Source organism: Blennius ocellaris (genome assembly GCF_963422515.1).
Source record: "Blennius ocellaris genome assembly, chromosome: 22".
NCBI lineage: Eukaryota > Metazoa > Chordata > Actinopteri > Blenniiformes > Blenniidae > Blennius > Blennius ocellaris.
The window spans coordinates 12373786-12401756 of NC_137671.1; the positions used below are offsets into that span (position 1 = coordinate 12373786).

General features: G+C 42.1%; 1 protein-coding gene across 1 annotated transcript in view; it reads left to right on the plus strand.

Annotated features, from left to right (window-relative positions):
• Positions 1-27971, plus strand: part of iqsec3a (IQ motif and Sec7 domain ArfGEF 3a) — a gene marked incomplete at both ends in the record, with an annotated part of 93067 nt that overhangs the window by 39675 nt on the left and 25421 nt on the right. Inside the window, 3 exons of the mRNA XM_080517968.1 lie at positions 8375-9062; positions 17135-18432; positions 25311-25472. Coding sequence (XP_080374094.1) covers positions 8375-9062; positions 17135-18432; positions 25311-25472 — 2148 coding nt within the window. The remainder of the gene's footprint in view (positions 1-8374; positions 9063-17134; positions 18433-25310; positions 25473-27971) is intronic.

Genomic DNA, 27971 nt, shown 5'->3' on the forward strand with positions numbered 1-27971 from the left:
GATAAGGTAAGTAATCTATTGTGAATGATTGGAAAAACCCATTTAAAAATCGACAGCCACTTGTTGTCTGATTCCAAACAGCTGTCTTGACAAGTCGTAGGCCGAACCAATCAGATGGCTGGTTCTTCCGCCAATCATCTTTAGGTTACGGAAATGTCAATGATTGTAGGTCTGATGGCTGATGTTAGTTAAATACGCTGTGGACAGGTCACTAGTCCATCACAAGGCCAAAAGAGGAGAAAACAAGAAGGCGCACACGATTATCTACGGAAAAGTCATAAGATCTTAAATTAATGTATTGGACTGCAGGAAACCATATTTGACCAAAACCGACAGCCAAAGAACATGCATTGTGGATATTAAACCTACTTTTTAGACATGCAAACTGAATGAATGTAGGCTTTCTGCTGTGAAGATATCAGAAAATATCATTGAATTACTTTAATTTACTTGACAATCAGCTAATTGTGTTGTTTAAGTCATGGGCCTGTATGTGTATATATCTTCAGCTGATATTAACCATATTGAGGATGCTATTTCCATCCACCCTCCCTTTTTGTGAGCTTGTCTCTCTCCCTCTCTCTCTCTCTTTCTCTTTCTCCATTTTACCCACAACCTGGGGCAACAGCTTTTCAAGAGATTCAATTTGAAATTCTGTCTTGCATATTTCAGGAGCCTAACCTGTTTTTATACCCAAATGCACCATTGTTGCTGTAAAGATGTTTCATTGCTTTTGCACGGGAATGCCTGTGGTTACTCAGGTCTCTGTGTGTCTATACTTACACACTGCATGTGCAAGTAGTTTGTTCCTAAACCCTTGTGGGGTGAAGACCTCACCCCCAGCCCTGGAATTCAACACAAAAAAAGAAAGGCATCTCTTATATGGCAGGAGGTAGCAAGCTGTGTGTGTCTGCAGCATCTTTTGTATTCACACTTCAACCTGCTCACCTTTGTGTTACATGTCCATAAAAGAGCCAAGCGATTTTACCAGAATCACACAACAGAGACATAAAGTGGTTGACATTGATCCCTGTGCTCAGAATGTATGGATTACATATAAATATACAGAATTACAGACAGCATCTCTTTTATTTATTGCAGTTTCCTCCTTCTTCTCTTTGCCCTTTTTAAAAATTTTGCTCAACATTGCTTCTTATGATCTACGTCCTCGCCCCACTCAGTGCAGTATTGATTGGCATTTCCATAATCAATCTATCACTTGAAGATTGATCACACGGAGCAAGCAGAGAGCACAAAGCAGACGATCCCCAACATGTATCACTGCATGTCAAGCTCAAGGTGAAATTCACTGGGTGGATCTGGCCTTGCCCGCTGTAGCGTAGTGACTCCATGCATATTTTATGTTTCATCAACTGTTAAAAGAGAAATATTCTTCCAGTTCATGAGCAAGATGAGGTTCTTTTTCAAAGTTTTTTTTCTTTCTAATAATACCTTCTAATTGTTTCAAAATGACCTTCCGCTACCATGCTTTGTTTATTACAGAGTAAAATTATTATATTATTATTTCATGAAGGAAAAAGTCATGTGAGTCACCCAGTGCCTATCTCATGATTTAAACATGTCATTGCTATATTTGTTAACCATTATGCGCTATAGCTTCAGTCCTCTTGGCCAGGGATGTATAGCTGGCTCTCCAGAGATTATGCAATATGCAGAAAGCATGAAAAACTGTTTTTCAGGCCCCTTTTAGATTTTATTGTCTGCGTAGAAGCAAGAGGGCAGCTATTATTGACGATATGCAGCTGCAGATGCGGGAGTCTCCGTTTGACCTTGACCATAAAAAGCACGTGAGATAAGATGGATGCCTTTTAGTCCAGAGAGATACTGTACTATTTAATTTATAGTCAAGACCTTGTACTTTTCATCTCTCCGTAATGTTCCCATAACGCCTACAAACTCATTGACCTATATAGTCATCGACTGTATATTATATCCCACATTCATTTTTGGCTATAAGACATTAAGTCATTTGAATTGACAGTCTGTGTTGAATTTTACAAGCGCTCCAAAATCAGCTAAGACCAGTTAAGTGTGGTTAACGAAGGGCTCAGTCATGAATTAAACCTATGAAGGAGGTTAGTCACTGACCTGGTGATCAGAGAAGATTGTGGTCTTTTTGATACAAATGCTCGGCGCTGACATTGTACATTTTAGTAGCTTGTATTTATTTTATTTTTTTTAATCATTGGTGACAGCTAGTGATAATTTCAGGAAAGCAGAATAGTTTGTGTCACTGTGGGAGCAGTTTGCGATACCTGTTTTGGGGTTTTTTTCCCATTGTGTGAGGAAACACTCTGCAATGCAGAATCTTTATGTTTGGCTTAACTATAGGGAACGTAAAGAAATCACACACCCAAACGCTCTCTGACACTTTCTCCAGTCTCCTTTACAGCCTGAATTCTCGGTTGTGCTCAGCGCTCTCAGTCACGTTTTTTTTTCTTCTTTTTTTTCCGGCTTGCATTGACTGTGAAGAATTTCAAATACACCGAAGTGATGTATTCAGCAAATTTATCTCATATATTACCTCTCCCTGTGTCGGAATAAGGAAGTATTCCTATTTATGCAGGGGCTTCTGCTCCTCTGTCTGCCCTTGTGTTCTGCCTGATGAACTGATTAATTCTCGATGAGCAGCATGAGAAATACAAGGAGGAGGGAACGCGAGTGAAGGGGAGTTCAGAATAAGTTGCGAGGCGAATGAGTCCTGCCGTAAAGAGACATTATTTTGGTAGGCTGAAAAGAATTGGGGGGGGGGGATAAAACTTCAAATACATCAGTGAAAATGATTCTTCTCCATGGAAAAAAAAAAAGAAGAAGCAAAACATTCACTCCCTGTCTTGGATTGAAAGCGAGCTACTTTCTGGAGCAGTAATGGTTAGTAGTGAGCGACTTCTTCTGGGATCTCATTTGCTGTAACATCTGCTGAGGTGGTTTTCTCTGCATATTGCCCTCTTCAGCAACTCCTCAGCTGCAGCCCACCGAGGATAGACCCCTTGAACCCCTCTGGTCGCAGCACGGTGCGAAAGCTCATCACCGCTGCTGCGCACCTCTGTGTTGATGATGCGGCAAAAACCTCTGCAATCAAGGTTAATGAAAGTCAAAGGCGCATGCTGTGCCCGAGTTCATAATCACGGCACATCCTGGATGGAGATTGTGGTTCTCCTGTTCGGTGTCATCACCTTTACACGCAGTGCAACAAATGATGGGCGCTGTAGTCAGCACTCAATATGACAATATCTTCATGTCTTCCTCACCGCAAACTTGAGCACGTGTCCAGCTTTGCAGAATAAATCTCCTGAGCCATTAGACACCACAAAGAATCGTTTAAAACCAATACAGATGACACAGCTCAGAACAAACGATTTTTAATGTGCCCTTCTAAATGCAAGCTACATTTATTTTATTTCATGCTTTTTCCGGACTTCTCACAGCGTGACCTTTTGGGAATTAGGCTTATTTGCTCTCTTGCCAAGAGTTAGATGAGAAATTGATGCTCCTCTAACACCCATCTGTTAGATCTGAGACTACAGCTTGAAGCTGATTAATGGCAGAAAAACAAGGGGAACACGTTAAGCACAGCTGTATACAACGGTGACCAGAGATGCCAGCTACTGAAAGTCAGCACACTTCTATGTTTTCTCCAATTGATGTTATGAAGCAGTGAAGTTACGTGCAGCAAAACAAGTACTGCACAGAGAGACAGTTACACTCACGATCCCACCTGCTACCATAGCAGTGTGCAACGGATTGTAATTTGCACCTCTATTCATTTAACCAATTTTGGCTGAGGGCATCACAATGGGCGCTTTTTTAATTTCCTCCAACTTGCGTGCCAGTGTGAGTTGTTTATCACAGTCAAAGAAACAGAGGATTCTGCATGCATGTCCTCGACGATCGATGCTGCCTGACACGAGGAAGTGAATGACGTCTTTGTCGGGTTTCTTTGCTGCTGCCCTCTTGTTCCCTTTCCCTCAACAACAGAAATAATGGATAGCAGACAGAATGGAGGCTCTCCAAATTACATCTCCTTGATGTTTTGTCTGCTCAGGCTTCTGAGCCGCTCAAGAGGATTTTTTTTTTTGAGAAACTGAGATGGCCACAAGGCAGAAAGAACCGCGATGATTAGAAAGGAGAACTGATGAAGACTTGCAGATAATATCTTTGAGGCTATTATCTTTGTTTTACCTTAATGTGCTTACGGTATCACTGAGCTTTGAGCACAAATAGGGGGGGGGGGGGGGGGGGTTAAAATGTTGTATTGGATGAATACTTCTGATGCTCACTTCATCATGTTATCTGACAGCGATAAACATTAGTTACCAGCCGTCTGCAATGAAAGTTATTAAAATAAACTTCACATGCAGTGGACACACTGATGCATTCTTTTAATAATGCTACAAAATGGATTTTCTTTCTTTCTACATTTTTTTCTTGACTTTTCTTTGGCTCCTTTAGGTATGCTATGATGCACTTTCACTGAACTCAGGGCTTCTACGTGAGCACATTTTACTTGGAGAACAAAGGCTCTGTCCATATCTAAAGATATACAGTGAAAGCAGTGACTATAAATACATTTTCCATCACGGCAGTGCTGCAACGAGTCTCACGCGCCTCACGGATGCAAAGGCTTCATGTATGGAAATTGTGCGCAAGGTCAAGTAGAATGCAGCCGGTAATTTTTTTTTTTTTTTACGGTGCTTTTAATTCTGACACACTTGGAAATTGCAATTCACTCATGTAGAATCTGTTGGTTTATTTTCGAGAGGTGGCTGCTGTCTCTTTGCAGTTATAGTAGAGTATGATGTGGCAGCAACTGCACCGGCATGCACACTTAAACGCCGATCATGCTGACAAGTTTGAGCTAAAAATGCTGTCATCTGATGAGACAAACTTTTCAAGTAGGATCAAACACGGTCAAAGGAAAATGCCCACAACTGCGACCGAAACTAGATCCAATCAGATGTGTCACTGACGACTTCGTAAACCCACAGCTCCGAACAACTCATGGGAACAGTAATATGATGTTTAGTCAGTGCTTCTTTAAAAGATCTTGACATCAGCACTGTATAAAAGCCAAACTAAATCGTGTGGAACATATCAAAGTGTGTTGTGCTCTTGACAAAAATGGGAAACGATATTCCTGCAAAAGAAAGCGTGGTTTGAGGGGGAACATCAGTCAGTTGTGAAAAAGGGCACTCATGTTTTCATGCTCGGTCGTCATGGAAACATAACACTACACTAATGGGTGCAACGAAAGTAGGAGTAACCTGGTCCTGTGCCTGGTCACCACCGAGCGTGCAAACACCTTAAAACAAACGTCACTCTGAAGAGGCGAATGCAGTGAATTAGCCGCCGTGTCAGAGAGTAAGAGACGTCCACGGACTCTGCAATCACACTCTGGATTCAAAGGCCGCTGCACTCATCCATCTTCAGCACTGACATATGGAAAAATGAGAGCGGCGGCATCCAGGGCTCGTCTGCGCCTCGTCGCTCATGGTGACACCTGGACCTGCTCGATCTGATTAGCTGGTCGTGGACAGAGCGGCTGGAAGACTGTATACATGTTTAATGTGTGTGTGTGCGTGTGGACGGATGGTTCGGAAGCGAACATGCCGGGAGACGAAATGGAGGAGGACGAAAAGCATTGACATGCAGAGAGAATGTGAGTGACATGCATTCAGGTTGGTAAGAGGCTTTGAAGTGGTTTGAAATAACATTTATGTTAATGTACACATAACTATATACACATGCATTAAAAATATACTACATTGTATGTTTGTTATTTTTGTCTTATTTTAGTTTGTCTTATCATAAATGACTTTCATTTTATTGAAATTTGACCGAAATCCAGCTGCACATGTCCTCGCTGGTTGTCATATTATCTTTCACCATAAATGGTCCTCCAAAAAAACTCCCAAAAAACATTTAGATTCATAGCAATGAGAGGTAAGATCACAAAGATCACAAGCAGACATGGCAGGCTACAGAGCATCTCTCCTCATGAAGGAAGTCTTCTTTCTTCTCCACCCAGGTCTATTTTCTGCACACGAAAAAGCTCACCTGCAGCTGAGTGTCAAAGCAGCAGACTTTATTTCTCGATTCATTATTCATTACTCATACAAGATCTATTTTAGCGGACCCAGCTATATCCCAGCTAAAGATACTTTCTCGCCCAGCTTATGTGCTGCCATGTGTGATGAAAATAAGACGTGAGCCTCGTGTGCAGAAGCAGGAGGAGGAGGAGGAGGAGGAGGAAGAGGAGGCAGATGGGATTTTGCTGTGGACAGATCTGTCTGGATCAGAGTTTGTTTTTCTTTTTCTTGATTTAAATCTCTGCACACACAATCTCTGCACAAATGCAACCATACATTTGGCAGGTATGTAGAGGTGTGTATATATGTATATTACATTCTGCACCTTTTTCATACTATGCAGAGTTGTGAATTTTGCACCTAAAATTATATTCCCACAGTGAGATCTCTTCATCCTCTGGGAGAAAATCATGCAGATTTTTTTTCTTCAGCTCTGCATATGGCTGCCTGAATGTCCTGATTTTATGCTCACTGACTCCAGTCTTATCACCAGATCCAATAGGAGAGGAGGGGGGGGGGACAAAAAAACAAGCTCTTATCTTAATCTTGGTAATAACATGCCCAGCTGATATCACAACCACTGCCAACTAGTGTGTAAAATCTGGCTTGGATTCAGTGGATCTTTCAGGAAATACTTAACATGTTGGCCTTAAAACATGTGTATCTTCCAGACAGAACAACTGTGGAGACCTAAAGCAGAAATATCAGCAGGGGATCTATTTTATGTGGAAATTGTGATCAATTGATCATCAGGATTTTTAGAGTTTGTCCAACACTTTCAGACTAAAATATCTCTACTCACGTCGGCTTAATACTTCCATATGGTTAAAAGAGCCTCATTTACTTAAATTCTTCTTGACTCGTGTTGTGTTTATGAAACAATATAACTGACGATAACTTTTAGTTGCAGTGAACAAACTTTTAGTTGAGTGGCTGGTAAAAACATCTCAAATACCAGATATTCTAGGAGCTACACTTAAGGCCAATTAATAATGCATTCTTTAAATGTCTTTTCTGGGAGGCACTCACAGTGTTTCAGTCATTTATTCACACCAAGACCTTCCTAAGCTGAATATCAGTCAATCTTTGACTGAAGGGATTTTTTTTTTGTCTGAACATCCTCGTTTCACCCGCATAGTTTAATGACCAATGTAAAAACTATGACTATTTAAATTGACCATAAATGTTAAGACAAAATTATTTTCTCATTAAATATGGTAAAGATTCTTTAGATCTTTTTTTGTGTTAAAAAAAAATGGCTTAATCTTGTTTCAGGGGAGCGATTTTGATTCGTAACACAGTTGAACCGGTTGTTGAAGTTCGTGTAAATCTCAATCATGGGAAGTTGTTGGGAAGTTATGTGTATTTATGCTTATAGAAGTCGCTGTTGAATACTTCTAATAAACATTAATATCAGCCTTCCGATCCAGTCGCATGACTCACAGCTCCCCATCATGATATTCTGGCAGTCTACTGAACAGTTGCTTAAAAGATCAATACACTGCCAAACAGATGGAATTACTTCAGAAATAGCTGCCTGTTGAAACTAAAAAGATGGGATTGTTTCACACTGACAACAGTTTTAGTATACTGCAGGGACTTCCCTCTGCAGGCACCACAGCTTATGAATCTTAAAATAATGAAGACGAAAAAGGGATGGTATTGTAAGAAAACAGGCTGAATGAGCAGGTCCATAGCTGGCATGCAGAAACCGAATACACACGGGTTCTCACCTTCACTCGGTTTGCTCAAATCACACCTCGTGTTGTTATTTCACCACAAATAGCTGTCACCTCCCACGCTGACACCCTCACATACAAGCAGTCACCTACACACAAGCACACATATAATCTGAAAGCCGAGAAGAGATACTCGTGCTAGCTGCATGACTGTCCCCCATGTCTTTTTTGTGTGTAGGCGTGTGTCACTATTGGCTGTGAAACATCTTGGTTTTTTTTGGTTTTTTTCACATTTTCTCGTCTGAAGTTCTCAACTGTAATGATTAATCGTTTGATCTTTTTTTTTTTTTCCACTCTTGTATATTGTGGTTTGTTGTCTGTCAATGTCTAGACAGACAAGATAGGAGAGCAGGGAGACAGATGAACTGGTTCTGCACACTGTTGGTAGCAGGAAAGGAAAAAAGGTCATACACAGAAAAAAAAGGCCAACTTCTTACCACTAACCCAGACAGCCTGGAGAAGAGGTCAGAGCTCACCACGGATGAAGCAGCAACCTCACTCTGCATTTTCTCCTCCTTTCTGCAGCGATGACCTTTCTCCAGAATCGTCTATGGGGGAGGAAGGGAAGGGAGGAGAGGGGGAGCTGCAGAGTGAGGCCCAGTCACAGCCACAGCCAGAACCACAGCCACAGCCCCAACCACAGCAGCAAGAGACTCAGCCAAAGACTCAGCCACCACAGCCACAACCGCAGTCTGAACCACAGCCACAGACTCAGCCACAGCCCGAAGTCAAACCTCAGCCAGAGCCTGAACTGGAACCCCAGCCCACACCCGAGCCCGAACCCACACCCGAGCCCGAACCCACACCAGAGCCCGAGTCGGAGCCCGAGTCGGAGCCCGAGTCGGAGCCCGAACCCGAACCCGAGCCGCGAGCGGAGGCTCCGGACGAGGCAGTGACGCAGGAAACCCCAAAACCCTCGTCGCCTATCAGGGAGGAGCAGACAAGGGCGGAGAAAGACAATCAAGAGTCAGAAGAAGTTGTGGAGGTGAAGAGAAAGCAGGAGGGGGAGGAGGTGCAGGCCGAGCGGCGTGAGGGCGAGGCAGCGCAGGAGGAAGAGGAGGACGATGATGGGGGAGGAGCTAAAGGAGGTGGTGCAGGGAGGAGGGCCAGTCTGCACCACACGGCCTCCCCCTTGAGGGTGCAGCGCAACGGGGCCGGCTCGCACTCCGCCACCTCTGACTATGAGCTCTCGCTTGACCTCAAAAATAAGCAGGTAGGGTTTTGTCGGGTGTTGGGGGCCGGGTGGGGCGGCGGGTGGGTGTGTTATTTGGGTGAGGGGAGGGCGAAAGGTAAACTTGGCTTGTGTGTTTTGTGCATCTTGTGCGCTGTGGTGTTTTTCTGTGTGACGAGAAGGACGTTTGATTTGGTGGCCAAATCTGGATGGAGATCTGTACTATTGCTTGATTGTCGCAATGGTGGGTTTTCTTTTGTGTGGTTTTTTTTGGCTCTTGGGGGACGATCAAAATTGTACCTTCCTTTTTTTTTTTTTTTTCATGATCATAAATCATCATTATCATTGCCATCATCATTTCATCGGCATTCTCATCTGAATTTGTCTCCCACAAAATTTTGATTGTGAAAGGATATGTTCTGACTGCTTCACACAATTTTCTCCACAGGAAGTTTAATCACTTTGTAATTTTCCAGGAATAGAGAATGTTGATTGCTGTTTGGATTCACTGCAGTGTATTACTGCGGCACAGTTGCACATATTCATCAGGTTGATATCAAAACAATGGACCAAGAAAAATGTGTTTTGTATTAGCATTTTGTCTTTGTTATGCTGCTTTATAACGACTGAAAAAAGCCCTCATTCCCATGGACTGATTCTGTTTCATTACAGCAAATTTAATAGCTTTGATCATTGACTGTGTTTTGTCTCTGCGTTTTCATGTTTACATCTCTATGTTTTTATCATGCTTCTCATTAGGAACTCAAAACTCATCTGTGTCACATTAATCATCTGCAATCCATCATCCATTTTCCTCATCGTAATGCATCTCACCCACATCCTTCAATCTGTGGATCTCCAACCAGGTAAGGCAGCAAAGTTTTTGATACAACTGGTGAAACTGGAAAGCGGAAATGCACAAAATACATACTCCCGAAAAAAGAAAAAAAATAGTAGACATGAAATCCTATCTTTTTCATTAGTTTTGATATGGTTTTAGTTTGAGAGCTACATTTTTAAACAAACCTTGCAACGCGGGCTCAAAATACAAGGTTGGACCTTCAATGCCATCTGCAAGTCAGTGAAGGTCGAAGGAAAGTCCTTCCTTTAGTTTCCTTGTGGAGAGAGCAGGCGCTTTATTAACCCTGAGGGTCCTGGAGACTGGAGCTGAACCAAGGGCACGGCACTCCTGCAGAGGTCACCATTTCCTCACATGGCTAACCAGTAGAGACGGACAAGCTCTTACACCTGCAGGCAATTTAGAATCACCAACATGGATGTCTATGAAATATGCGAGGGAGAGAGAAAAGCCACACAGGGGAGGTCTCATACCAGGGTTCTCTTGCTGCGAGAGGCAGGAGTGCCAACGACTGCAGTGCCACAGTCCTGGCATCCATCTTCTTTGCTGGTTTATACAACTCACAGTTGTAGGGGACCGAATATGTGTGTCTTTGCACAGTGGGAGGAAACTGGTGTCCTTGAAGAAAATCCATAATTTCACAGGAAGAATAAACTACACAAGAAGCCCTCCAGACCCAAAAATAGATTCAAAGACAGTTTCACTGTGAGCCAGGAGTGCTAACCAATCCACTGACGACACTGCTGTGTACAAATATTGAAGAAATACTCAAGAAAATATTGTCAAATCAGCGAGGAGCAGATGTTCTTTGTTCTACCCTTTTAATGCAGAGGTTGCTGCTTTCTATTTAGCTGCAAGTGAGTCCTATCACCCTCACTGTTAGTGTGGTGCAGCACACTTGGCCAGGCTTAATCAATATCCCGAAACAATCAGCAAACATAGTGACTGTGGTGTGAAGTCTTAAATATGCTGGGTGTGCCTCGGTGTGCCAACCACAGACCGTGAAAGGAAATTCAGAGTTTCATTTGGATCACGTTCCTCTGTTTCTGGTAAGAAAAAAAAAGAACTAGAAGAAAGCACATTAAAGTGCAAGACTAGCTAAAAAAAAACAACTATCAACATTCTGTTGGAAAGTTACAATAATTTGTCTTCCAGCTGACTTGGCACTGTAACTGATGTCTTTGACTAGGTTGGTTTCTTACATTTCACCCTCTGTCAGCTTCATTTACCCTCAGCTTTGACTTCATTTCTTCACTCATCGCTTCCCTGATCGAGTATTCAACGTCCCTTGGACCTCAGTTCACAACCCGTTCCTCCTCCTCACCTCTGTTTTCATTCATTTAATCTCACATCTGATAGTCCCTCTCTCCTACTATCTCCCCGTCGACGGGGCAGGAGATACGCAATCAGTTAGATTGATCTTCTGTCTGTGGAGCAAAGGTTTGCTGGAGCCTGATGGATCTCCAGATCAATGTCAGGGTAATTGGATCTGTGGGGCGATACCTTGATTGGTGAGCAAGAGCTTCATGATGAAGTATTTGACCATTAACTCACTCCAACATGAGTGTGTGGTCTTTAAAACCTTCTGTTGTTTTGTTATACAACACTGGTTTGAGAGTAAATGGTCTTATGATTTGAATGAGGCCTTAATTGCAACGCTGGTAATGGTAATATAATATTATGGCAGGGGCGGGTGGGGGGGGGGTTAGTATTATTATGGCTCTTTTATAGCTAATTTATCTGGATTTAACACCCAACATCACAGCAGTAAGAGCAATTGAATGCAACTAAACTGTAAAATAGTTTGTGTTTTTAGCAGCGGTAATACGAATAGATCTGAAATGATTACCAACGAGACTGAAAGAATCAGCATTAACAATGCGACGATAAGTTGAAATTTCCTTTGATTAAGACGATATTACTAGTGAGTTGTAGTCATTAAAAATACATGATTGGAGACCAATAAGTCCGTTTGAAATAATCTGAATAAAACAATCAATTCAAGGCAATTTATTGTGAACCAAAAGTACAATAGAAATCACACGGATGAAAATCCTTGCAATCTGCAACAACACAAACTCAAATAAACTCCTCAAATCACTAATGACACAATGATAAGTTCTTGTTAAATTGTGCTCAACAGTTTTCCCCCTAATTTGCTGCTTGTATTTTTAGTAAATCCTTGTGACTACACACTCAGTCAGCCCAGGCTTTTAAAAGCAAACCACACAGTGTTTCATCTTGTTTATGTAAGACAAACAAATTTACTTAGCAGTCCCTGTTGAAACGGAGAGTGACGGCACTTTTTTTTGGTTTCAAGGTTTGATGAAGTGATGAGTCCTGACTTTAAATGCCTCATTCTGCTCACTAATAGCTGCTAATTTCAGCTCAGACGTTTGCGATTCCCATGAATCAAACGCTATTTATCTCTATAAAGTCAAACATGCAGCACTGTAAAGTTTCCCTATGGCTTCCGTTGGCTCATAATTTCACTGAAATGTGCGAGGGTGGTCAACTCTCCTCGTGCATTAAGAAGTTTACAAGTAGCTTGCGTCTCATGAAAGGGCAGTTTCGGTTTGACACTCCGAGCAATCTTTGTTCATCACTACGGGCTTTTGTCTGTTAGTGATTGAATTTCACACCAGCCGCTTCGTCCGTAAATGACTTTGGTCAAGGATGCATCAGCCAAACGGATCGCCTCCCTCTGACGACATCCCCGTTTCCCATTGTCATCCTCCTTTAGTAATGCAGTCAGCATTAGTTGTGTCCCAGTTTTGCTGTTATATAACGTTCTCATTAATCATGCAGATGCTTCTGCGCTTGTAAGAGAGCATGAAAGCTAATAATCGTGGCTTTGCATTTTTGCCCTGTGAGGTCTGATCATCTACTGCATCTGCATTTATCAGCTCCTCTATTTTGCACCTTTTAGGGTGAAACTCTGGGAATCAGTGTTTCAATTAAGAGAGGATGGATACGCTTCTTTGTAGTTAAAATGTTTGTATATAAGCAAGAATTCTATCATTCCTGTAGCGATGTTATTTCTTCTACTAGTACAAATAAAGCTCCTGTCTGCAACTTATTTACTTGGTTAAAGACAAACCTATAATGACAAAGAGACATTATAGGTAGTTTTAACTCAAAGCTCTCTTTTAACATTATTATGTTATCTTGGAAGTGACATCAGGCTCTGTTGACATTCAAATTCACACAAAGCTCAACTAAATTAACTACTTTAGGTTAATAAAATGTGGTTAGAGAAGCAATATGTCTGTTTTGAGTCTGTCTAAAGTTTGTTTGTTCAAAGCAATGGTTGGATTAATGAACAGAATTGACAGTTTTACCAAATTTTGTTGTGCCTCAAAAAACCTAGAATAATCCGTCAAGATTAATGAGATTCTGTCTCGTCTTTCTGCTCAAATATTGGTAATAAGAAGTTTCTAAAAGAAGCAAAAGCAAAGCTGTTCTGTTATTATTAAAGGATTAAAGGAGATGCAGCAGGAGAAATTGTCATATGTGTCTCTAAATAGAAAAAAAAGCCACCCAGAATGATGTAGAAAACTAAAAAATCTTGAAGTGTGTTGCACTTTTACTTTCCAGTCATTTCCATGCGAAGCACGAAACTTTACCAGACTAGAACCCACATGTCTTTTCCAAAACCCAGATAGAGTAATTTATTTTATAAATGGAAGGGAAACATGTCTTGACACTCTCCTACTGTATTTCAATCTAAAAAAAAAAAAAAAATCTGTGTGCCCATAGCTAGCAAATATTAAGTTTCCATTTGAGCTCGTATTCTTGTATAAGTAAGATCATTATCTAACAATTATTATACCAGAATAATTTCCTCCTCTTTAAATATTTACACATCCCTTTTATCCTCTGTTATCTGTCCTTTCACTTCCTTGTATCTTGTGATTTCTGTTTACGTTCACTTTTAAGCCTCAAACTATCCGTGAAAAATGTCGTTGCAGACCGTGGTTCCTTTCCACACAATGTCTCAAGCAGCGCCACTTTACCTTCGTTCATTCAGTGAGGGTGGCGCTGATCCAAATGTCAGAATCAATTCAGTGACGGGGGAGGAACAGACCAGTACCGTCGCGATTCTCTGAAATAATCTCTGCCTCCATCAGAGCTTTACTGAAGTGATCAGAGGCTTTTCAGCGTCGACACTCTTGGCGAGGTCGTTTGTCTCAGCACCTCTTTCTATGTAGCTCAGCATCTTTTTCCAACACTCTCAAACTGCTTGTTTTCTTCTTTTCTCTGTGATCCCTTCATCCGTCTTCCTGTCAATTCAGGGTTCTTTCATATTCATCTGCAAATGCAACAAAGAACTAATGTGCTGGTATGATTTGTTCATTCTTCAATACTGTAGCAGAGTAAAGCAGTAGAACATGAAATGTTCTGAAATACTAAATAATACTGGTGTTTTTGACTGACCTGTGAAGTTCTGGACTTTACAAACCTACAGAATAAATCAGGCTTATCTGTTTATGCATTTTTTTTCACTTTTATTCATCTACTAAATTCATGTATATTAGAATTAGAAAAATTAAAAAAAATTTTTAGCACCTGCTGTATTTGGTTCTTCACAATTCATTTTGAAAAACTCTGGTTTCCACCTCAACGAGGACATGGACATTTCAAAGACAGATCAAGAAAGTCAATATTTAACTTCTTTCACAAGGTAAACAAAAACATTACACCAAATCTCCAAGCAACTCAAGTTCAAAGTTTTCATTTGATCTCCATTAGGAAGAATTTGACTCGGATCGAAGGGAAATGCTGTATGAACAATACAAAGAGACGGTGTGTAATTTGACAATAGAAACTGAGTGGATTTGTATAAGTGTGACAGTAAAAGCAAAACTACAAAAAACAGAAATGTAAAGCAGTGAAATTCAGAAACAAAACATACAAATGATAAGATCAGTTCATTAAACTGATGTGACCCTGCTTCATTTACCTTCTGTGTAACTGCAATCCTTCCTCTTGTTGATTGTTCAATTTACCTATCTATACTCAAAGTACTTTAAACCAAACTGCACTGCTACAGCTAGCCAATGCACTATTTTAGTCTCATTACTGTTGAGTTTTGTCTTGAGTGTGTCCACAAATTTGTCTCAACACACTTTCACACACAAACTGCTCTTCTGCGAAGCATCTTCGCACTGGTAATGATAATTATCACTGAGAATGCAATATTGTCGTCCAACTGTAGAGGCTGCCTGTGATTCAGAAGACACGGCTTTTTCGTTATTTAAGGAAAATTAGCAACTCAAGTCAAAGACCCTCACCATGAGCGTGTACCCTTATCTAAATTATTCTTCAGGAAATATTCAGCGTAAACGACAGAAATAGAAGTAGCTGGAAGCAGTGCTGTGTCATAAAGCTGTTATACCAGCTTGTCTGTCTGTCGATTCTTTCTCCATCCATCCTTCAAGGACCCGATCATCCCAGTGACTGTAATTCCATCCGAATAGCGAAGAGCACAAGATACGCACTAATAAAGAAAGCAACGTGACCCAAATGCTCTATTCATCATCCCTGACCCAGCTTCTGCAGAAGGCAAAACAAACAAGCTTTGACTGCTACATTTAATCAAACGCAGCCATGCTGACGGCTCTCTCTCGCGCTTTCAAGGGCACCTCGGCGGAGGGACTCTTTGCAGAATTTCTTCTGAAGAGGGAGCCACCTCTCGGAGTAATGAGGTTAATCACGTTACCTTCGCTGCCTATCTTAAAAAAAAAAAAGGAATTTAAAAAATCAACTACACTGTTCATTTTGTGAATTGCGAGAGCAGCTGTCGACCGTCGTCGTCTCCACAAAGCACCTTAATATTCTCTTTGCTCGCGGAGGTCCTGCGGTGAAATGTAAATGTGAGCAGATAAGATGGATTTTCAGTGTCATCCCACTCTTCTAAAAAGCTTTGTATGTGATTTTGTGAACAGGCACTGCGTCTTGTTGAACTCGCCACTTATCAGAAATTGCAAACCCTCCGGCCATCACCGACTATCAGTGCCTTTGTGTGTGTGTGTGTGTGTGTGTGTGTGTGTGTGTGTGTGTGTGTGTGTGTGTGTGTGTGTGTGTGTGTGTGTGTGTGTGTGTGTGTGTGTGTGTGTGTGTGTGTGTGTGTGTGTGTCTGCACAAGGTAGATTGGTGACTTTGAACAGGACCAAAGCGAAGAGATAAGCAGCTGGAAGTCACAGTTTGATGCATCTCGACTGTGTTTGTCTTTTAGTCGGTTATTTTAGTTGAAATATACAACTCCCTGAGTCAACCAACAAGCGTACTTATAAATTCAACTTTAGCAACATGATGTCATTGTTCGATTTTTTTCTCCCCATTTAGGACATTAACAACACGTCTTTTCACATTTGTTAATTGGCAGGACCGTTCTTTCAAAGCCGAAATTTTCCTCCGCACTCATGTCCTTGATCAAGTTGGAAGAGCAACAGAATTGCATTCATTGATTTAGTCTGAATGAAAAGGATTTCAGAGTGACTCAAGAAGATAAGCGCTCTTTCAGGGCACTTCCAAAGATACCCACACCCTGATTGTTCTGGGAAACTCAAAGAGGTTTGAACAGCCGCCATATGAGGATAGTTATATTACATCTCTATCTATTTCCCACGGCGTTAGAGCAATTTTTCACAGGCACGATTAATGATTCGTTCACTTTCAGACAATTTGAAGTTGTGCGGAGGACTTCTCTATGGGATCCGCACGGATTATGAGCTCTATTTGTTGAAGAAATGAACAGTTTGTCCAAAATGCCATGAGTCAGCTGTTACGGTGATCTCAATTTCCAACTCCAGCTTTGACAGAAAATGCAATAATTTTCCTATATGCATCACAAAACCAGATTACAGAATGAAACTATTGAGCTCTGAAAAGTATTCACTCCTTGCCTAAATGGGATTTCTCAAGCCTCATCACTTGTGTTTTTTTCTTTCCCTCCTTATTAACAACTTTATCTTTCAGTGGTCATCTCATTCATTTGCCACCCACACTCACACTCACCAATATAATCATATTAATGGGCAGTTCAGATACAAACGTCTGTTTTGTTTTGTTTTGCTTATCTGGCTGAATCGTGGTTCTGCCTTGCATTGTTTTATTAATAAACACCAATCACCACCATTATTGATGATCACACTGTTGTGGCCTGCTTAAAACGTTATTGTAAAAACCACAACCAAATTTCCACTAATTTTCACTTTGTCCTCTCTGTGTCCCTCTTTCTTCTATTTGTCAGATCGAAATGTTAGAGCACAAATACGGTGGCCACCTAATCTCCCGCCGTGCCGCCTGCAAGATCCAGACTGCCTTCCGCCAGTACCAGCTCAGCAAAAACTTTGAGAAGATCCGCAATTCCCTTCTGGAGAGTCGCCTGCCACGACGCATCTCCCTGCGCAAGGTCCGTGTTCAAAACACAGAAGGTTTCTCTGCTGAACGGGCGCTGGCAGAAGGCTGTAACCTGGCAGGCATCCCACTGGTACGCTCGCCATCGCTGCCTGCCACGGTTGGTGGCAACCTGACGGACCTGGAAGACTCGTTCACCGAACAGGTCCAGTCACTGGCAAAGTCCATAGATGATGCACTCAGCAACTGGAGCCTGAAGACCATGTGCTCGTTGCAAGAAGGAGGCTCCTATCAGTTCAGTGCCGATTCCTTCAGTGCAGCAGCGGCGGCGGCGGCGGCAGCGGCAGCAGCTGCAGGAGGAGGAGGAGGAGGAGGAGAAGGAGTTGGTGTGGGAGAGTCAACAATTCATCAAGGCCCTTTGGACCCAAGTGACCTGTCAAGAAGTGCAAGCAAGCTCATGATGGCATTTCGAGATGTGACGGTGCAGATTGACAGCCAGAACTTTCACGTTTCATCCTCAGTAATGGAGTCGTCCGCTTCTGTCACTCTGGGTGGCTGCGCCCAGCAAGAGGGCGCCCCCACGGTCACCTCCGCACCCGTAACAAACACGCCGCCAGCCTCTGTTCCGCCGGCCCCCTCGCAAGAACCCCCTCCTCCTCCACCCGAGGCCCCGGCCGAGCCCATAGATCCCCCGCCGCCACCCCAAGAACCCCCGCCTCCTCTAGAGTCAGATCTATTAGAGGAGCAGGATGTTGAATTCCCCGCGCCGCCTCCTAGTGAAGAGGAGCTAGGAGACGAGGAACCGCCTCCTCTGACTCCTCTGGATAAGATGTCTGCTCACAAAATCCCGGAGGACGTTGGAGTTGTGATTCCACCACCCAGGGAGCCCGCTTACATCCCTCCACCGCAGGAAACGGTACCGCTGGCGAGCTCTCCGGCGGTGGAGCCCCTGGATGTGAAGAGGTGCGGCTCGGAGACCGCGGACAACAGCTCAGAGCAGATGAGCAGCAGCAGCACGTCGACGGAGGCCCGCTCCACGTCCGAGGCCTCGTCCAAGGAGGCCCTGCAGGCCATGATCCTCAGCCTGCCACGCTACCACTGTGAGAACCCTGCCAGCTGCAAATCACCCACACTGTCCACGGACGTCATGAGAAAACGCCTCTACCGCATCGGCCTCAACCTCTTCAATGTGTGAGTGCGCCATTTTCATTTGTTCTTGTTTGAATTGGTACACTGGATAGTTTGATAAGGTTGACTATTGGAACCACACAAAAAAGAGTATTTTAGCCCTTATTTGGTCAATACAGTACAATACAATTTCATTTTTTAATTTTATTTTGGACATGATCAAAACAAACATATTTCACCATACAAACAATGAATAATTACATCAGAACAATTCTACTTCTTCCTGCTCCTTTTTGGACATGCTATCTGACTAAACATTAAATAGAATTGAATTGAATTGCATGTCCGCCATTTTACATTGTCTGAATTCTAATTGTGTGAATACGTCCAATATATCTGCTAAGACTGCAATTCCACAGAAAACCCAATTACCACACAACAGCCTAGAGTATTGATGGTCAATGACTCTAACTAGTTATTGATTAGGTGTTTGAGTCCCCGCTGAAAGCAGAGCTCTTACATAATTAATTAATTATCTAATTAATTCCTACATTTCATTTTAAGGGACATTTTGTCAGGTGACGGTTCAAAATGTATATTTATATATAAGAAGTCGGACTGTAAATACAGAATCTGTATAATCTGTTGAATGGGTCACAAAGAGACATTGATCGTTTCCTCATGAATGATGTTGACGTTGGCAACATTTTCATTGAAGGCGAATAAGAAGTTCAGATTGATGCTCCAAAGGTGTAATTTGCTTGCATGGCAGCGATTGATTGGGAGGAAAAAAAATGTTGCCATGGTGACAAAAGTGCCACCACTGAATAATTATGTGGGGTTGATTTATAGAGAAAACAGGAAAAGCTGAAGACGCGTGTCTCTTTATGTAGACGAAAGTGAGATTATCTCAATTTATGCAAATATTTAGTTCATATCAAAACCAAAGCCAGGCAGCAAAGAAAATAAAAATGTGTGTATTGACACAAAGTGGGATTACTCTTCATAGCCCTGACTACATTTGCTTTAAACATTTGCATCGACCCGACTCCTGAAAGTGTGCCGAGCAGCCAACAGCACACTTGCAAAAAAAATGATTAAATATGGGCATTTACCATATGCTCTATTAGCTTTTCACCCAGAGCATACCCTTAAGGCTCAAAGCACCCCACATCGTATAATAAATGAGTTGGACTCCCTCACATACATAACGAGCTGAGCTCAACAGCTGATCGAGTAGATGGGCAAAGATTAGTACGAATGCATTAAGGATGAATCCAAAAAATAACGACAAAGATCCACATCGCCTGAAATTCTCAGTCATTCTACTATGAGTCGTGAATGTAATTAAAAGTTCTTTCGGTGATGTGTGAACCTGCACCTTGGGAACTGGAATGAAAAATCTGTTAACATTTGAGTCCGAGCAGGGATAGATTTTTGTACTTCGGCCATTTCTCTGAAAGCTTTTTTTTTTTTTAAACATTGCAATAAAGGAAAATATTCTCTCTTCCCCCTGGGTGTGCGCTCGCTACAAGATTTGGTTACGATATCAGCCTAATTAAGCCATCTCACACAAATTCAGACGATTGGAGCTCATAAACACACATTATCTCTCTGAATACACTGCCAAGCTCTGCAGAGCTGTAACGGGCACAATGAAGCCGATTAGCTTCGACGCTGTAGCAAGAAAACCAGAAAACGGAGAGAACGACTGGGCTGTGTGCTCGCAGAATCGCTGGCACAGGAGGGATAATCAACAAAACTGGGAGGTAACGGTGCCCACATTTCCTTCAAGTGGAATCTTTGTCAGGAAGCACGTTGATAGTTTTATTATGAGCTGCAGCTGGAGTGTCAGAAAAAAGAAAAGCTAAACTGAAAGCGCCATCTATCTCTTCAGATGTCATCTTTTGTACATGTCTTCAAAGAGGCCGTGATGTCTGTACACAGCCGTAATGACTGTTTAATGAGCGCTACCGGCCTCACTGTGAGGTCCCGTCACTTTTGTGAGATTCTCATTCGGTAAGTGACAAATTCCATAGCTCCTATGTCTATTGGCAAACCCACTTCTCATTCCTCTGATCAAACACCTTGAAAGATAAGCTGACTTTTAAGAAATTGGCTGAGAGAGAGAGAGAGAGAGAGAGAGAGAGAGACAGGGATAGAGAGAGAGAGAGAGAGAGAGAGAGAGAGAGAGAGAGAGAGAGAGAGAGAGAGAGCAATCGGGCTTGAGGCTTATTAGTTCCACCAGTTCATAACCTCCCTCTAATACCTCCACTGTTGTATCCTTTGCATCCTAAACAGAGTTGTTTGCTTAAGGCTATAACTCGGGTAATGCTTGCTGATGCGGACCCCCCCCCCCCCCAAAAAAAAAAGAAAGAAAAAGCTCACGCGTCGTTCAGTTGTGTAAACTCTTGAGTGCACACGGGCGCCTGTTAGTCTTGCAGCGGGAAATCTTTGCAGGGAGAGCATGAAGAGTTTGGAAGTAAAGTGAAGAAGTTTGAGGTGTGTGTGTGTGTGTGTGCGTGTGTGTGTGTGTGTGTGCGTGTGCAAGCGAGCGTGCGATGGGAACGGAGTGCAAGAGCGAGGCAGAGGAACTGAAAGAGATACCGAAAGGTAGCGCCTGGAAACGGTTGAGAGAAAGACCATTTGATAAAGTTTCAGGTGGCGCGTGGCTGGAATGACAACGACTCCATTATGTGAGGGGAGTGTGTGTCAAGGACACAGCCGAGGGAGCTGGTAGCACACAACCGACAGGGAACGGGACACATGGACAGGGGACGAGAATGACCGATTCACTCAGTCCATCTTTCTGTTTCTATGCAGGACTTTTCTTCTTCATGTTGCTCAGATAGACGTGCCCTTGATTTTGCTTTTTCTCCTTCCATTCTCATGATGACAGCATTGATTAGTCATCGTAGCGGCTTGTGGTGATTTCAGATCAACCCCCCGCCGTGCATGAAAATAAAGCCCCCCCCCCCGACCTGTATGGAGACTGTATAGGTGAGGATGAAAGCCTGAGAACGAACATCCCACGGGACTAATGGAGCTAATGAAACCTGCTGGGCGTTACAGTGAGCACTGCACACAGAGCTCTGCAGATTTGTATGTATGCCTGTGTTTGTTTGGGCATCCGAAAACCTCTCCTGAATTAACGTTCTGCCCTTGGTGCTAAATGACCCAGCACATAATTACAAACTCTGATATCCAGATGGCGAACAAAGGAAATATTTCTCACCGCACACCTTTTTTTTTTTTTTACATTTTAACCCTCATTTGCTCTGAACTTTAGCGGAGATTTGTACACAGGACAGAAAACAAACAAAAAAAATGCTCATGTACACGTTTCTCGGCCTGCATGGTTGACCTCTACTGAACACGCAGCTCTATTGTGCTAATATATTCCTGTGCTGACTACTTATAATATCCACCAAATGGCTCTACATCCACAGATTAGTCATTACAGTCACAAACATGATCAACCAGTGTGTTAGTCATATGAACTTTGTTGGGTTAAAAGCACCTAGAAATGTTGTATTTGGTGCTATTTAAATAAATAAAGTTGAATTGAAGTTGAATTGAACTTCTCTGTACCACCAAAATCCACACAGTGGTAGTGAAAGAAAATACAAATGTTCAAAATTAAAGTTGAATTCCGAATCATGAGAGGGTTAATGTCAAAGAACAAAATGTGTTGGAAACAAAGCAACTAAGAGTAAACACAAGGAACAGGAAATCAGCCGTATCACAGTATTGCCATCTTCGCAAAAGCAAATTTGATTGGCAGCAGGAGTTCTATGCAACAGCGATCCTGCATTAGTGTAATGATTTTTTTGGTTTTGGAGCGTTTACAGATACAAACACGCAATCGAGTTTCCACTTAGAGGAGTGCACAGGGGCGCTAACCGGCCGTCAATCCGTCCGTGGAACAGAAATGTGTGCACCTGGAGAAACAGGCTTCACGTCGTGCTGACAGTGGAGCGCTTGTAAAAACCATAAAATGCGCTTCTGACTTGCAGCTGTGGCACATCTGTCCATTAGCAATAAAGCAAGAGAGCCAATAAAAGTTGATATCGAGGTGGTGAGGGAGGATTGTATTTATGAGAAGGTCACGGTACACCGATGGGATGCAAGGAAAGTAAAAAAAAAAAAAAAGATTGTGTGGGTGCAACGAGGAACTGGGAGAAGAGTGGGAGGGTGAAAAATGTCTGGGCATGTTGCAGTTTATTTGGAAGTTTCCCCGTGACATCTGGGTCCTGTCTGGCGCTGTCCCTTCCTGTCACCCTGAATCACAGCACTGCGTGTCTCTTGTGTTGCACCCTTGCTCCATCTTCACATTTCTACACCCGAAAAGAACCACATTTTATCTTGCAAACTAATAATAAGATCATATTTTAAGCCTGACAAACAGCTGGCCATCACCAAAATGCCTCATGCTTGTATTTCTGAACCTCGCAGGGCCAATTAGAGAGGAATCTTGAATAATTTTTTTAATATTCTTCACTGCACTTCGTGCCATATATGAGACACTGAAAGGAAATTAATCATTTTCCTTTACTTTCAGCTTTCTTAGTTCCACCATCCTACATTTTATTTGCCAGCACTGACAGTGTCCTGACATATCCACATCGCTCATGTCTTTCCTCCAAAATGCTTTATTTAAGCATATCCCAGGCAACAGTGACATTTGCACTCAAAATTTGAGTAGAATGTTTCACTTAAAAAGTTGGATTGATAATAAATCCGATCTGCTGTCTCCCGAATTTGCTAACTTTATGCAGTGACATGTTCGCCAGCTGTTCCCATGAGGAAATGATTATCTTTCAGCATTTGAACAAACAGTCCATGCATGTGATTGTCCAATGAGGACGGCGTCACCCAGCAAACCGTCTCCAAAAATCTGCCTGTCTTGTATTTAGTGCACAATTTCCCAGTCGTGGCCCCGCTACGCGTTTTTTGATCGCAAATAATAATCAGCATGTGGGCTCCATCTGTTGTTGGGCAAACATCAAATGAGTGATATCCGCCAAATTCCTTTGGCAAGACATCACCTTCAGCTGTGGGGGTGAGCTGGAAGCTGAGAGTGTGTGTCGAGGCCGTCGCAGCGGATGCTTCCACACGGTCCAGCCGGCATTCGTCGTCCTCGCTCTCTGTCCTCAACTCCGCCATTCCTGCACATCTGCTCCGTCTGGTCCTCCTCCAGCCTCCTCCTCCTCCTCCTCCTTCTTCCATCCTGCCCCTTATCCTCCTCTCCCCTCTGTCCTGCCCTCGCCTTGCAAAGCCCATTAGCTGTGGGATGGACACACACACTCTCACGCACACACACACACACCGTTTGCTTATGTAAAGGTTGTGGTTCAAACACTGTGTGTTGATTTGAGTGGGCGAGCTGTGACAATAATGCGGTAGCATCCCTTGAGCAATTGTCCCCCGTGTTTTATAGGGTTATAAATAGTCAAGACACAACTCCCTGCTTCATGCCGCAGAGTCATCTTAAAAAGTATCCTTGAAGGATTATACACTTTATAAAAAGATTTACATCATAACAGTGCACACTATTGCTGAGCTAAATAGATGTGTGCAAGTGACTTTGTGTTTGTGTGTGTGGTTGAGGGATCTGGATAATGGTTTTGCATCTTTTATTTTTAATCTTTGCTGATTAAAAATGCACCACTTGCCCCAAATGCAATGACACTCTTATACTGCTTCCCCCCAAAAAAGTTATTGCAGAGACATTTACATTTCTCTGAAAATAAATGGAGTGCATAACAGTTCAATTAGCTCAATGAAACTTGATTACATAAAGGTTGTCATTATCATCAAAAACACATTTCATTATGCTTGCAATCAACGGTAATATCATTTTGAAAGTGAAGTGAGAGTTTATTTTCAGTCGTATCCGGCCTTCTTCTGCTTTAGGTAGTTTTCATGTTGGGCCACCAGTGGGTGCTATTGTTTGTTTTTGTAGTTTTGTAGAAAACCATACGCTATAAACAATGGCGAGTCTGCGGACAGATGACAAAGTTTTATTACTAGTTACTTTCTACTATAAAACTACCAAGTCGACAGAAATATTTTGTCGCCGTCCACACAGAGACGGAGCCCAAGTGTTTTCAGAAAGTTGCATTTTCAGTGGGTCTGGCCGCCGTTGTCGTGTCAACCGACTGCCAAAGCACAAACTTTTGCTTTTTCACTTCTGCCTTAGAGATTATCCGACAGATTATCATAGATGATGTTTAAAAAAAACTGTCTCAATAACACTGTTTTGTTTTAAGTGTTTTAAAAGTGTTTTGTTTTGAATTTGCTTGAATAGTGCAAATAGCTGGTTATATCAGGCTCCAATAACAGCAAAACAATTCATATTTTTCCCTACTGCAAATTAGTGACTGTCCATCATAAGGAGGAGAAAATTAATAAATTACATCAGGGAATTTGAGCCAAGGCAAAGCCAACAACCCCCCTCTGACCTCAAATTGCATATATTCATCATAAATACTTAAAGCGAAGCTTTCTGTGATGATTAACAACACCCAGTGTTTTTCCTTCTTTGGCACAAAATCATCCCATGGAGACTTAACTTATGTGACTAAATTAACAAAATATCCAAGAAAAACCACATTTTAACTTAACTTTCCTCTTTTCAGAAGAGTCCTGACTGAGAGAAATATTAAGGCTGCACACATAAATGGAAATTCAAAGCTGCATGAATGTTATTGAATTCAACAAGACAGTGAATATAGATTGGATTCAGCCATGTGTATTCTGTAACTTTATCATTCTCCACACACACTGCATGGAGAGGAATTTTTATATTTTACATTGAAATTACGACAATCTATAAATGACAAGTACTGAAGACAACCTCTGTTTTCAAACCAGTGCTTTTCAGTGCACACGTATTTTTGCCACTAACAATTCAGTTCTTTGTTTTCTCCCCGTCACAGTAACCCCGACAAGGGCCTTCAGTTCCTGATCTCACGAGGCTTCATCCCGGACACGCCCATTGGTGTGGCTCACTTCCTGCTCCAGAGGAAAGGCCTGAGCCGGCAGATGATCGGAGAGTTCCTCGGGAACAGCAAGAAGCCCTTCAACAGAGATGTCCTTGAGTGAGTCACTCGCGGGATTTCATACAATATTTCATAAATCACTTGAGGTCATTTTCCTCTTTAGTAATCCCTTCTTTTTTTTTTTGTTGCTTGAGAGATCAGGGGGTCATGGTCTACTCCCAGCCCTGGATTTGATTGGGGGTTTGGCACACGAGGAAATTCTGAGCCTTTTTAGTAACAAGCTGTACGCAGGCTTCATCTCATCTAAGCTTATTTTTCAGCTCAAAGTATGAAATCAAAGATAAAACCCACTTCATAACTTCAATATTTACTTATATTTACTTAATCACTCATAATCCCAATGATGGATAAATTGATAGGTTTGCCAATTCCAATATGGGAATCACAAGGACATAAAGTATATCAGCAATGGGTTATTTTGTGGGGTTTTTTCATTCGTCTTTGGTTTTTGTGCATCTAGCTTTTAGCATGTTGCTGCCAGGTCCAATGAAATGTTTAAATAATAATGGAAATGACATGTTGAGCATGAATGTACCATTTGGATGCGGATAAATGTTTGATATATCGTGCAGCCCTACCACCACAATAACTATTTAAAGCATTGTAAAGTGCTGTATGTGGATCATTTGTGTGTGTGTGTATATCTATCTATCTATCTATCTATCTATCTATCTATCTATCTATCTATCTAAATATCTATATCTATATATATATATATATATATATATATATATATATATATATATATATATATATATATATACACTGTATAACTCACATGTATTGATTGATTGGTATTTCAGGATGTGTGTAAACGTGTGAATTCACTTTCCTATTTACACTTCATGGCATACAGCGAGATCTTTGCATGGAGCAGTAGCATCGGTGTTTTATCAAAATCACAGCAGATGGTCACGATGAGCCAAAACAACAGTGTACTACAGCAGTCCAGCAATCTATAACTAGCATACTTGCTCGTCATACACTCATCAACACAGCTTTCTTTCCTGCACTTCACCTCACCAAACAGACATTAATCAGCGAAGATGACGCTGCCCGTGCCAGCTTGAAGGCCACTCATCCAATAAGCTGCATGTGAAAGTGTGGGCGGGCGTCACTCTCGTGCGGCTCGGTGGCGAGGTTTCTACTCTTCAGATTCACTGTTAGCGACGCGCCGTCTTCTCATGACATGCAGGCTCCAGCGCAACTGTGTTTACTTTGTCTCCTGCTCCCTGCGGTGCGCCGGCTCTGTGGCAGCCTGCCAGCCGCTGTCAGTCAAACACAGGCGCCACACAGCTCACTGCGGAGACCAAGAGGAGTCCGTCTAATATTTCCCTGTTGGCCTGCTGCATATTAATAATAATGACAACAACAAAAAACATTCATGACTCCAGTTTGTCACCAAGAAAGAAATGGATGTGACATAAACAACAGCGATATATCCACACTTAGTATTCATGGGATGCGAGTTCCAAAGATCTTTAATCTTTCGCTTCTTATGATGCACCTCAGGCGCATTCTGGGTTGGACTATCAGAGCTTTTTGGATATCCTTCGATACCTGAACTCCGAATGGGAGAGCCTCAAAAGAGTTGGACCCTGCGAGCGCCACTGCCCTGATAACATCAAACATATCAGGTCTCCCTTTATCAGGTTTGAAAAAGATCTTCCAGGGTCACAGACGACATCACACACAACTGATTTTAAAGTCTGGGTACGACTTGGTGGAGACACTCCAATAAGGAAAGCTGTTTTATTTTATGTCAAGCCTTCAAGCGGAACTGAAATGTGCTTTTCTGCTTTTATATTGTTGTGAACATCATAACTGAAATGCTATAACATATAACTGAGTACCTATAGCATTACAGTAATGACCATTATGCTAAGTGTTTAATGAAACACTCTCTTTCTGGATCCTTTTCTGCAACTGGAATCAAATCCAGGTCCTTAGACAGTAAAGGTCAAGACTTAATCCAGTGTCTTCTGGATGATTGCAGTAAATATGTTTGTGAATCAGTCATAAATGCTAAATCAGGAGAAATTAACTCCTATAAGGGTTCAGAGAACAAGGACAAATGTGTCCATCCTACTCGCATTACTCATTAAATAAGTGAGACTATGAGGACTTCCTGTGTTCACAGGACTCCCTTCACTCTGTACTGCTCCTTTCATTCCAGGTCATTTACCTGATTGCTATTATTGACTTTGAAACTGCAGAAAGAGTCTCTTTTTTTTTTCTTTTTTCTTTACTCGGTCCTCCGCTCCACATTTATTTCCATCTTCCGCTGCCGTCCTTGCTTGATCTCAGTAATTGTCTTTTTTATTCTATTACATTCTCCTGTTCGCCAATTATCTCTACATTTCCATATCAACTCCAGGAGGCTCTGTAGAGTCTTCTTTTATCTGCCTTTTTTGTACAAGTTACAGAAACCGAGAACATCGTATTAAGTCTTTGCGAATTCCGACAAACACCATGCGGCACTCTCAAGTTTTTCACCTCGGGTCGTCCTCATTTAATGTCTATATTTTCTTAAACAGA